The sequence below is a fragment of the Rosa rugosa genome, chromosome 1 (assembly GCF_958449725.1).
Source record: "Rosa rugosa chromosome 1, drRosRugo1.1, whole genome shotgun sequence".
In the NCBI taxonomy this organism is placed as follows: Eukaryota; Viridiplantae; Streptophyta; class Magnoliopsida; order Rosales; family Rosaceae; genus Rosa; species Rosa rugosa.
In genome coordinates, this window is record NC_084820.1 from 4845839 (window position 1) to 4858826 (window position 12988).

The 12988-nt window shown below is 41.0% G+C and overlaps 2 protein-coding genes across 2 annotated transcripts; one reads left to right on the forward strand and one right to left on the reverse strand.

Annotated features, from left to right (window-relative positions):
• The first annotated feature begins 6112 nt into the window (after window positions 1–6112).
• LOC133711899 (SNW/SKI-interacting protein) lies at window positions 6113–8507 on the forward strand. Its single transcript, XM_062137977.1, has 2 exons — window positions 6113–6239; window positions 6472–8507. Exon 2 carries the CDS (start codon window positions 6482–6484, stop codon window positions 8306–8308), a length of 1827 nt encoding a protein of 608 aa, XP_061993961.1. The 5' UTR covers window positions 6113–6239; window positions 6472–6481; the 3' UTR covers window positions 8309–8507.
• A 180-nt stretch (window positions 8508–8687) lies between these two features.
• On the reverse strand, window positions 8688–11163 carry LOC133711906 (protein phosphatase 1 regulatory inhibitor subunit PPP1R7 homolog). The gene is made up of 7 exons (XM_062137982.1): window positions 10829–11163; window positions 10508–10738; window positions 10210–10356; window positions 9976–10118; window positions 9772–9886; window positions 9076–9227; window positions 8688–8968 (listed from the first exon to the last, which is right to left on the reverse strand). Exons 1-6 carry the CDS (start codon window positions 11120–11122, stop codon window positions 9147–9149), a joined length of 1011 nt encoding a protein of 336 aa, XP_061993966.1. The 5' UTR covers window positions 11123–11163; the 3' UTR covers window positions 8688–8968; window positions 9076–9146.
• Between the last annotated feature and the right edge of the window lie 1825 nt (window positions 11164–12988).

Consider the following 12988-nt stretch of genomic DNA (forward strand, 5'->3'; position numbering starts at 1 on the left):
TTCAGAGTGAGAAGAAGCTAGAATCGAAAATTGATTCCAGGACTAAATAAGACAGCAGCCACCGCAGCATCTGGTGCTGCAGCTGTCTTGGGACGCCATAGGGCCGCCCAAGTCCCTCGTGATGACGCCATAAGTGGCGCCAACCATGGGCACATGCCCATGGTTGTTCCTCCCAGTGGCCATGACGCCATACATGTTATTTCCATGGCCCCAACGCCATGATGGAAGATGTAGTCACATATTTTGCTTCTAATAGCGTTACAGACGCTTAGGCCCGACCAAAATCCTCATTGGTTGATTCTAAGGCCTCTCGCTCATTTTACAAAGCCTGTTCTTTAGGGAAATTAGGACTGAGACCGTCCTATGCAAAGGATATGACAATACTCATTATGTTCTTACATAGAATCTGTAGGGATTCTCTGGACTGATTCAACCAACTTGCGGACGTTTAAATATCTTATGATGTTGGTTGACACACAAACACGCTGGTCACGTGTTATGCCATTGTTCACTTGTAATGCTGCTTATGAAACACTCCTAGCACACATCATATGACAACGAGCTCACTCCCCGAATCATCCTATTCAGTCAATTAAATTTGACTATGCTAGAGAGTTTACATCGAAGAGTTTCGATGGTTATTGCATTAGGGAATGATGTTGGACATCATATCCTCATGTACACACCCAAATGGTCTCGCGGAAACGACTACGATGGTAGTCCGAGCATTGGTAATGCGCACTAATTTCCTTATATCCGCTTGGGGTGATGCAATATCGCATGCAGCTATGCTAATTCGTCTACGACCCACCACCACTCAATCTACATCTGCGTTACATCTAGTGACTCGGTACAAGTATCATACTTATGCATCTTTGAGTGTGCCATTTATGTGCCAATAGCGACGCCACAACGCTCTATAATGGGTCCTTACAGACGAATGAGCAACTCAGTTGGATTTGAGACTCCAACAACCGTCCGCCACTTAATGCCCTTACATGGCGATCTCCTTACCGCTAGACTTGCGGATGTCACTTTGATGAGACAGTCTTCCCGTCGTTAGGGGAAGATAAGAACACAGATTTTCAGCAGGAACGACAAGAATTGTCTTGGCATGTCCCCACTATTTCTCATCTCGATCCCTACTAAAGTGACGAGATCACACAAATATGCTGCAAACATACATGCAAGGATGGACGTCCCTACGAGAGGACGTAGCGCCACCCTACACAGAGGTAGGCATGGCGCCAAAGCCATAGAGTGTGGCACTTTGGCGTTACAGGTCATGGCCCCAGCTAGGATGCGTGGGAGGCCCGTGGGTTCAAATGATACTTTGGCACACTCCAATCCTTTGATCATCAACACTCAAAATCTGTCTCATGAGTATCTTCCGGGTTATGGTTATCGTTGGGGGACGCCTCAACATCAGAACCTATTCCTGAGAATATAGAGCTCTATGAAACTTACACTAGTGTACATGAGACGTGGGATAGAAACTTCATCATGATTGATGATGTAGTTGCGCATGAGTTTGTTGAGTCTGATGACATCAAACCACGCTTCGTTGATGAATGAATGCCAACGTAGAGAGATTTGGCCTAAATGGGAAGATACGATCCAGGTTAAGATGGATTCTCTAACGAAGAGGAAGGTTTTCTGAGCCAGTAATGCCAACACCTCCTGACATAAAACCTATTGACTAATGGGTCTTCGTTAGAAAGCATGATGACAAAAAGAGATGGCAATCTCGCCTTCTGGCGCAAGGCTTCTCACAAAACTCCCTGAAATCGACTACGATGAGACATACTCTCTCGTAATGGGTGTCACTACACTCCACTACCTTGTCAGTTTGGTAGTTTCCAAATAACTGATCATGCAACTTATAAATGTGGTCAATACGTATCTCTATAGGGATCTAGATACGGAATATACATAAAGGTTCATGGTGAACTTCATTTACCCAAGTCAAGTGGCTCTAGACCACGGAGCGCGTTTATAATAAGATTGAAACGCTCACTAAAGTGACTACTTGATTGGGAAGGGATATGCCCGTGCGTTTCCATAACAAGTTTCGGATTCTATTGCGGTTCATGTTGGACATGATCTTCATTAGAAGCCCTTAAAGAGTTAAGGGAAACCGCTGAACACTAGAAATCCGAGTTTGAGATGAAGGATTTTGGGAGAACACGATTATGTCTCGGTTTGGAACTTGAGCATCGTGTTGATAGATGCTTAGGCATTTTGACAAGGTCAAACCTTCAAGCACCCCCATGATCGTCGTCTTGATCCTGAAAATGATCCTCTTCGTCGAAAGGATGATGACGAAGATGTGCTAGAGGCAGAAGTGCCTTACTTAGTACAATTGGCGCATTATTGTACTTATCCCAATGCACAAGACCGGACATCTCATATGTTGTGAACTTGTTAGCTAAGGTATAGCTGTGCGCCAACGCGATGCCATTGAATTGGTGTAAAATGTATCTTTCGGACTTGAGATGTACGATTGATATGGGCATGCTTTATCCCTACAGAGAGATGATGAATTCAGACCCATCACACACCAGGAACGCCGCCAACACCGGCCTGCGTCCCCTCTCCCCATCCAAAAACGAAGTTAGCGTTTTGGAAGGTTTTGCTGATGCTGGGTATCTCTCTGACCCACACAAAGGTCATTCCCAAACTGGTTAAGTGTTCACCATGGGTAAAGACTGCGATATCATGGAGGTCTACAGAATAGACCCTAGTCGCTATATCTTCGGACCATGCAGAGACTATTGCTCTTCACGAAGAGATTCGTGAATGTATATGGATTGGATCCATAATTACGCATGTTCGAATAATTGTGGTGTGAAGTCTACCATAGATGAGCCTACGAGCATTTAGGATAATGCAGCTTGTTTTGAACAAATGAAGCAAGGCTACATAAAAGCGACAACACCAAGCTTAATCAGCAACAACAGACTCTCCTCAAGATCAAAATGAACTAGGTTCGATCTGAGGACAGTGTGGCAGACTTGCTCACTAAGTCATTGCCTAAATTCCACTTTCGAGAAACATGTTGGTATCATCGTTTGTAGAAGTTATCCGAACTCCCATGACCGTAGTCATCAGGGGGAGATGCATATATCAGGGGGAGATGTCTACATGTATGGTCTCGAAACGTGAAGGGTGTGTTGTGCTCTTTTTCCTCTTCGACCGAGGTTATTTTTGTCCCACTGGGTTTTTGTTACTCGACAAGGTTTTTAACGAAGCAACGAGAGAAGCACCGCGTTTGGGCAACACAAGGGGGAGTGTTTAAGGAAATCTCTTTTCTGTGTTTGGCCCAAACTCTAGGTTACTTGACTTAGTGCTAATAGGGTTAAATTAGAAGGATCTAGATTCCTATTCAATGTACGATTACTTTCCTTGTATGATTGAGATTCTTTGCATTGTAATCCTCTATATAAAGAGGCCCCCATTATCAATGAGAATACACAGCAAATTCCTCTTAATTTCAGTTTCTCTAAAACAAATTGTAATTAATTAGGGTGAGAGACCATATAATTTAGAATTTCAAAATCAATGGCATTAAGTGTTTTGAAAACATATCGTTTTACTCCCGGTTTTTAGTTCATTATTTTTTCCTAAAAATTATGATTAGTCAATTTATTATCTGATATAAAACATCACCGGTATAAAACTTTGTAATTGTTAATTTGTTTAACCATCAAATGACAACTTCGTAGTTTTGCCATTATGGAGAAACTACTGATACAGTTTTGGTGTTAAGTTATAACATATGAGACCTAGCAGTACTCTGCTAGGGTTGAGCGGCCGCCGCCCTTGGGTGAGGTTTTGCAGCACCTTCCTCCTTGTTCAATGGGGATATATTCCTTCACCTTATGTGGTGTCGGCTCTTTGGAGTGGGGACTCTCTTCTCCCCTCCTTCTCGTTTTATCCAATGACGCTCCCGTGCGTTGAGGTGGAGGCAGCGTGCGCATCGCCAGCTCGATCGGTGTTGAGGATGATAGCCTATCTATCATCGCGGATGGCGGCTCACGGCGGTGGTTCGTCAAGGCCTCAGCAGGCGCGTCTCAAACTTGGTGAGGTGGGTCGGGTTGGTTTGTGCTTGGATGTTCGGGGCATGCCCAGACCGGATCGATCAGGCGGCGTTGTCACTGAATCGGTACATGGTGAGGCTGATCCCGTCCAGCATGATAGGTTGGAACGATGGTTGAGTCTTCTTCGATAAGCGTTGGAGGGGTTGCATTTGGGCCGACTCTGCCAGACTTTGCAGATCGAATCGACGTTGAAGAGCTTCCCAGGTCTGTTGCGCAGCTGCCTTCTCCGGAATGCTATCTTCCATCAAGCTTTGGTAGAGCCCCTGGTGGTTTCAGGCGGGGATAACGGAGCGGCGGCTCGGATCAGTGGTGTTTGGGTGCGGAGGAGTTCGCGTGCCCGGAGAGGAGCTGATGCTAGGGTGCATGCCCATGAGCTTGGGTACCCTAATTAGATTCAAATGGGCTTGGGCTTTTGTCAAGGCTGCTTTGGCAGACTTGTCTTTGGTCTTAGGCCGGATTTGGATCCGTATTTGGGATCTTGGTCGCTCACAAATCCGGATCTTGGATCCGAGACAACTGCTCATATTGATTTGGTATTGGTTCTGGTTCTTAGGAGTTCGTTTGCTAATTTTCGAGTTTATGACACCCTTCGAATTCCTGGTGGGCGAATCACCTCTCCTAAGTGATCATATCACCGGTTACGATTACGGTTACTATTACATTTACACTGCTCTTGTGACATATGCAGTGCAGCGGTGTCGTTCGACATCAAGTCACATCCTGGTTACCTTTCATTCTAGATGCGTCTGTGCATCTTATTATCCTTTATTGTTTTTTCTTTATTATAGATGCTTTTGTGCATCTCGTTATGCTTTATTGTTTTCTTTCAATGCTTTTGCATTGCTCCATGTAACCCTCTGTTATCACTTAATATAGTTTGTCGTCTTTCATGTAAAAAAAAACTGATACAGTTTTGGTTGAATGTTCGACTCAAAATTTTATACTTGATCAATAGGGTGTTTCCGTGTTTGATGAATGAGAACTCAAATAATACAAAACATATTTCTAAGAATCTATTTGAAGGGAACAATAATGAATCCTTATGGATTTTCCAATAACTAACACAAGTAATTAATATGGTCAATTATATATACTAATCAAATTAAATAGTAGCCTTAATGTTGTTAAATAATAGTGCATTTCATGGTTTTTTAGTTTAAGGATATTTTAGGTAATTTTGGTTGTGTATTTAGTAAAATATTAGAATGAGAAATTAAATGGTAGGTGTATTGAGTAAGGAGTGTGTATTAAGTAATTAAGGGTAGGTATTTAAAACTTCTCTTTCAGTTCTTAAAAGAAAATTGTCTAAAATATGATTTTTATCTAAAATTGTGAACTATAACACACAATTTTTTTTTTTTTTTTACCAAAATCATATCTATAATTTCTCACAAAGTCCTCACACCCTCAAATCGCACAACTGGAAGAAGTCCGAAATATTGTTCCATTTATTTTTTACGATTTCCCAAAGTTGGAAACTGGAAAATCATTAGAAAAAATCCGCTTGAAAATTTTGTAGTCTATCACTTGAAACAGCTGGTAAAAATCATGTTTTACTAATACTGAGTTTATAGCACATGTTAGGCAGCCTGATGAAGGTTTAGAGCAACTCCAAGAGTTTATGTATTATTTTTGTATTATAGGGAAGTAAAAGTCAAACCTTTAAGCAATTTTTCTTCCTCAACTTTAACAGATTTCTTATTTTACAGTAATCTCTAAAATCTCCATAATTCTTCCTTAAAATTTTAGATATTGCTGTAAATTTAGAGAATTTTGTTTTCTCTTTCCTCACTATCCCTAAAATGAGGATAGTTATAGAGAATCTGTTGGAGTAAAAGATGCTAATTTTTTCCTAAAATAGAGAAAACAACATTGGAGTTGCTCTTAGCCTAAGACTCAGTAACTCGTACCCTAGGTCCAAACAACATTGGTGATCCAACAAGAACCGGCCCAAGTACATAATGGATCAGCCCAATGTATATAGCTTTTACTAATTAAAGAAAATTCTAAAAATTTCTATCCATCTATATAAACAAACCGAAGCTTTCCTCCTCCTTCTCTGAGTTTTCTCCCCTGATCCTCAAACCTTGCCGTACTAAATTAAACCCGCCGCCCGGAAAATCTCTCGCCGCCGTTAAGGTCAGTATTCGATTCGCCGTCTCCGTTACTTTTCATCTCTTCTTCAATTTATATTAACAAGTAAACCAATTTTTTCTTTCTCTCCTGATCTACAGTTAGGGTTTTTTTTGTTTCGCTTCAATTTGGTGGTTGTTTGTTTGATATTATATTCGAATCGGGGTTTATTAGTTGTTATTGATTTGAATTCAAGCTGATTGGGCATCTCTGAATTCGGTCGCTTTTGTTTGAATAGCTTAATCACCATGGCGGCTCTGAAGGAGCTACTTCCGCCAGCGAAATCAACCTCCGCCACTTATTATGACCACTCGAACGATCCGTGGTTCAAGCAGCGGTTCAGTGCAGCTGCCGAGGCCGAAAAGGCAGCTGTGGTGAAGCCCAAGCCTGTGCCTCCGTATCAGAAGCGTCAGGGTTTTGTTCCGAGGAAGGTAGAGGACTTTGGGGATGGCGGTGCGTTCCCAGAGATTCATATTGCTCAGTACCCGCTTGGCATGGGCAGGGACAAGTCGGCCAAGCCCGGGAGTAAGGTTCTTCCGGTGACTGTTGATTCGAGGGGGAACATTTCGTATGATGCTATTGTTAAGCAGAATGAGAATTCGAGGAAGATTGTGTATTCCCAGCATAAGGATATTGTGCCGAAGATTTTGAGGAATGAGGAAGATGCGATGAGTGAGGAGGAGGATGAGGAGTTGCAGAAGGAGATTGAAGAGACGACAGCAGAGACAAAAGCTGCGCTTGAGAAGATTGTGAATGTGAGATTGAGCGCTGCGCAGCCGAAGAATGTAGCCACACAGTCGTCAGATTCAAAGTTTATCAAGTATAAGCCATCTCAGAAGTCGTTGGCTTTTAATTCTGGTGCCAAGGAGAGGATTATTAGGATGGTGGAGATGCCTGTTGACCCACTTGAGCCTCCCAAGTTCAAGCATAAGCGTGTTCCAAGGGCTTCCGGGTCCCCACCTGTGCCAGTCCTGCATTCCCCTCCTCGGCCGGTATCTGTGAAAGATCAGCAGGATTGGAAGATTCCGCCTTGCATTTCAAACTGGAAGAACCCAAAAGGGTATACAATCCCATTGGACAAACGTCTGGCTGCTGATGGGAGAGGCCTCCAAGATGTTCAGATTAATGATAATTTTGCAAAGCTTTCCGAGTCTTTGTATGTAGCAGAGCAGAAGGCTAGGGACGCAGTTGAATTGAGATCTAAAGTTCAGAGGGAGATGATGCAGAAGGAGAAGGATAGGAAAGAGCAGGAGCTGCGGGCTTTAGCTCAAAAAGCTCGTTCTGAGAGAACAGGAGCTGCACCCCCAGCTTCCTTTGCAATGCCTTCTGAGAGAGCGGGCATGGATACTGATAGAAGAGGGGATTATGAGCGTCCAAGGGAAAAGGAGATGGATTACCCGAAGGAGACAAGAGAGGAGAAAGAACAGAGGTTGCAGCGGGAGAAGATCCGTGAGGAGCGACGCCGAGAGAGGGAAAGGGAGAGAAGGTTGGAAGCCAAAGATGCTGCAATGGGAAAGAAGAGTAAAATTACAAGAGATAGGGATCGTGATATAAGTGAGAAAGTCGCCCTTGGCATGGCTTCTGCAGGAGCAGCAAGAGGGGGAGAGGTTATGTATGACCAGAGGCTGTTCAACCAGGAGAAGGGAATGGACTCTGGGTTTGCTACTGATGACCAGTACAATGTTTATGACAAGGGCTTGTTCACTGCTCAGCCTACCTTGTCCACTTTATACAGGCCGAAGAAGGATACTGATGCTGAGGTGTATGGAGGGGCTGATGAGCAATTGGATAAGATTATGAAGACTGATCGCTTTAAACCTGACAAAGGATTCTCAGGAGCATCTGAGAAGGCTGGTGGTCGGAGAGATGGACCAGTTGAATTTGAGAAGGATGCTGAAGAAGCTGATCCATTTGGTCTCGATCAGTTTTTGACAGAGGTAAAGAAGGGTAAGAAGGCCATGGAAAAAGTTGGCAGAGGGGGGACAATGAAAGCAACTGCTGGGTCTTCAATGCGAGATAGCTCTGATGTGGGTTCCGGAAGAAGTCGTATTGGGTTTGAAAGGGGGGGTCGCTAAGCAGGTGCCAATTGGCTTGTTTGGAAGTCCATCTGTATTAGCCTTTGTTGTTTGTTTTGTTGCTTAGAAACTCAATCAAGTCTTTAACGTACTGTCTTGTTATTTCTCTGGCTGTATAATGATGAGAGTGATTCCTTTTATTGTGAACGATATATGTTCGTACTTTTAATCGTGAAATGGCTCCAGTTGGTTTTGTTCACCCAGTGTTTAATCCATTGTACAGTACTGTTATAACAATAAATTTGATCAAGGTTGTTCCACTTGATACTCTGCCTGGTAAAGAAAAGTGCATCTTATAGTTTGACGCATGCATGAGAGCTGTTCATTCAACAGGTCTATCAGGCGAATCAGCTGTAATGCAAATTCTTCACATCCCAAGGGAAGAAGTAAAAGCTTTGATACATTCATAAGTTGAAAATTCGAGATCTCACAATTGCAAGATAATACAATCAGAAAGTCACACGAAAATCTAAAATCTCAACTTCACCTCATAAAATTAGTCAGAAAGGAAAAGGAGTAACGAAAGACTAGGAGGTGGTCTAAATAACATGAAAATTCAGTCAACATTATAAACTCTAGCAACTACTTTATAGAGCATATCCTCTTGGTACCGGCCATCCATCGAATTAGTCATATGAAGCAAGAATCTTGGACATTGGCCTGCAAATATCATCCATGAGAACACAACATTACAAATAATTTCACTTTTTGAAGAGATATTCACTACTCTGATATTGGCGAATGTTATAAGGAGTCATGAAAGGCACCTGTATTGCAGCTATAGATTTCCAGTGCCTTCATAGAAATCATGTTGACAAAACTGAAGTCACCATAACTTTTAAGCAAAAATATTAGAATCAATCTGCTGTATGTTCGGGAAGGTTTTTTTCAATGCAGCGGAATAGTTTGGATTCTTTGCCTGAAATAGGAGATGCATGATCAAAATGTTAAAAGCATACAAACCACATTTGCCAACATACTCTCGAAATTCTTCAAAATATATGAAAAAAGGAAGATGCATATAATATATATTATGAAAAAAATAATAGTATACGTGTACTACAGACTTTTTCAAACTTCTACACTATACCCATTCATAGATGTATGATCATCTGACCTCCAATGCTACTATTGCATATGAAACCCTAAAAGCTATCACATTGTCATGCCCACAAATTCTCACAGCCAATATTTTACCCTTTTTATCTCAGAACCAAACATCAGCCTTTAGCAAACTATTATAATGCTGCTGCAACTACTATCTTTGACCACCTTAGAAGTTTTATTTGGTTACTTCATCAGCCAAACCTTGGCACATAGACTCTCAGGTAGCACTTAACATTTTGATTAATATAAGTTTACAGTTTAACAATATAAAGTTTTTTAGTTTCTTCAACTGGCAACTAAAGTATTTTGGAGGAACTGAGTAATAGAACTATTAAAGATCTGGAAGATAATCATACACATGGATTGTGTTCAAGATAGATAGTAGCCAGCTTCTCTCTGGAACCAACAACAGCCTCAGCAACGCCTTCAATTGACTCTATCTGGTTGTCATTAAGCCACAGGTCTTCTAACCTATACACAAGGTTCTCATTGGTAGGTAGAATCAACAACAAAAGACGAGACAGTATCAAGCCAAGAGTGACTAAGAGGAGAATGCATACATTGTTAGGTTTTCGATATCATTCACTGATGTTAGCTTGTTATTAGATACATCCAACACACGCAGGTTAACCAAGGTTGAGAGGCCTTCCATTTTGGAAATCCCATTATGGCTCAAGTACAGTTCCTCAAGCGCAACACATTCCTGGAAAAAGAATAAGGGGAGTTTAATATCTAACCAAAAATGCGTCTAACAAAGTGTCTTATAAAGAAAGGTTGAACGAACCACCACGTACCTCAAATCCAGTCATAGAAGTTAACCGATTGCTTTGCAAGCTAATCTTCTTAATGCATTTCAGCCCACATAAATTAACTACCTTTATACGATTCCGTCCCAGCCACAGCTCTTCTAACTTTGTCATATTTTCCAGACTCTGCATCACCTGAATTTGCACCACACTCTCATTATTCACCCCTTACTCCAAAAATTCTCATATACAGTATTTCATTTCAGCATACAATCATTACAATATCGATACTACACTACCAATATTGACAATGTAAACAGTTTCAAATGCTCTAAGGAGAACTAACCCTTAACCGGTTTGAACCTAGCTCAAGAATTTGAAGCTGATGGAGATGATCAATCTCCTCAATCTTAGTAACTTCATTTTTGGAGACATAGAGCTCCTTGAGGGTGCTGGAGACCTTGGAAAGCCCCTGCAACGATGTAATCTCATTGAAAGAGACGTCGAAAACCAGAAGCTTCTTGAAGATGCTCACATCAGGTATTTTGTTCAGCTTATTATCCCTCAGCACCAACTCCTGCACAATCAAATTCATATTCATATTCAATTTGATTCCACGCGCACACAAAAAAAAAAAAAATTGTGTTGGATTTGATTGAGGAGGAACCTCGAGGCCGGAGAGGGCGGTCCAGGCGGAGATCGGTTGGACGGCGGCGTCGTCGATGAGGTTCTGACGGAAGGAGAGCTTGGTGAGGTTGGAGAGGGTTCCAATGCGAGTGTCCAAGGAGGAGAGGCGGTTGGCGGTGAGGTCTAACTCGGTGAGACTCGGCGGTAACTCGACCGAGTGGAGGTCGTGGAGTTGGAAGCTGGTGAGATCGAGGACGGTGGAGGAAGGATCGCCGTCGTTCTCGGCCGTCGGATCATCGTGATTCGGTGGTGGTGGTTGGGCCTGGTCGTCCATAGAGGAAAATGGTAAGAGGATGCGTTTTTCGGCCTCTGTTGTTATTTTTATATCCTTTAATCCCGGGTTAACCCGGACCCGGATCAAAGTGGGTGTTCTGATGAGTGAGAGTTTATCTCAATCCGGACCATGCGTGAGATCCAGTGGCTGAAGTTAAAACTTAAAAGTTCTTTGTCTAGTTGGAACTCCATCATGTACGAGTTTTTTTTTATGATTTTTTTTTTAATGAAGTATTAAAATTACAAACAAAATCTTCTAACACATCCAGCACTAAGAGAATCAAATAGGTAATCATGACTAGCAGAAAGAGGAAGAGCATTGAGCTAGCTTTGTGGTGGCCAGCTTTCGCAATAGCATTCGTGAGCAAGTTTGCTTCATGTTTCACGGTTGACATGATTAGCATGCGTTGTTGTTGTTAAGGGTGGTTCGTATTTTTGGATAATTTTACAAAATCGAGTCTTTAATTAACAATATTAATTTAAATAAAAAAAAACATATAAATGAAACAAGATAAAGTAGAGTATTGATTTTCAACCATTTTTTCCACACTATTATTTTTCATTCCTCACCGCTAGAGCAAATTTGCAACTTGAATTTCTATTGTGGGTACCATACTTCTAATTTTGTCTTCCTGTTTCTAATTTGGGTTTAAGGTTTGATTTTACTTAGTTTTTCTGTGATTCGTGTATGATTTGTATAGGGAATAAATTGCAACTGGCATCATAGTGTTCTTGCTTTGCGGCAACAAAAGACATGTAGAAAGTTGTTGTCTAAAATTTGTGGAAATCGAAATTTTAGACACACGGTGAGTGAAAGAATGGTACTTTATTCTTCTATTTTTCTCTGCACATCAATGTCTAATCGATCTTTTTGGCCCCCAGTGGTCTAATGCTTTCTTTGCAAAGTCTACAAAGCTAAATAGGAATGAATACCCAAAAAATATTTTAATATCCTCAAATATCTCACCATCCAATATATTAACCTGATGTTTTTATCAAAAAAAAAAAAAAAAAACCTGATGTCGAACAAAATTTAAACACTTACAACAAATGAAACAAGTGAATCTTTACTTTAGTAGCAATCTTAAAATAAATATATATGATCCACATAATCATCCAAAACCATGATTTTTTACATTGAATATTTTTCATGATAACAAATATAACTATCATTGTTCGAGATGATTTAAAAATCTAATGCGATTGATTCTTAGATCGAATTTTTATTTGAATTTTACATATTTTGAACCCGTCATGAATAAGTGTGGCATGATCCAGCTACTAAATTCTGAACCTAATCAACCGATCATGCCCTAACCATAGTTGCAGTCTTGCTCATCTAAAGGACAATCTTTAAGGGATTGTGATAGACAAGTGAATCTGACAGCTGAAAACAAATGTACACTTTTAAGTTATTATAATTTCAGCTTTAGTGATGACTGAGAAAATAACTCGATCTGGACCATGCGTGAGATCTAGTGGCTCAACATAAAAGTGGTTATCTAGTTCTCAAACTTTAGAGTCTTCAATTTATTTATAGTTGAGTCTGGATACGCAGTCTTGTCTTAGAGTTTCATGAGTAAGTTGGGGTAGACTATAGTCACGGCATTTAAGGGAACATACTCCCATGGTTCGGCATTGAAGTTGGTACAATCAATATTGTTATGCTTTGTTGCGGTTAGGAATGATTCATGTTATTGGACCACTATACACCATGAAGTCTTTAATGAATAATATCACTTTGAATCAAAAAAATATATAAATGAAATGAGGTAAGGTCGAGTATTAATCATCAATTATATAAAGCCGCATCAGTAATATATTCTATGCTGTTATTTTTCATTCCTCATCACTTGGGCAAATTTGC

Coding starts and splice junctions, on each gene's coding strand:
- LOC133711899 (XM_062137977.1), top strand. CDS start 6,482: ATGGCGGCTCTGAAGGAGCTACTTCCGCCAGCGAAATCAACCTCCGCC.
- LOC133711906 (XM_062137982.1), bottom strand. CDS start 11,122: ATGGACGACCAGGCCCAACCACCACCACCGAATCACGATGATCCGACG. Junction 9,887..9,975: donor GATATCGAAAACCTAACAAT/GTATGCATTCTC, acceptor CCTTGTGTATAG/GTTAGAAGACCTGTGGCTTA. Junction 9,228..9,771: donor ATCTTGAACACAATCCATGT/GTATGATTATCT, acceptor CTCCTATTTCAG/GCAAAGAATCCAAACTATTC.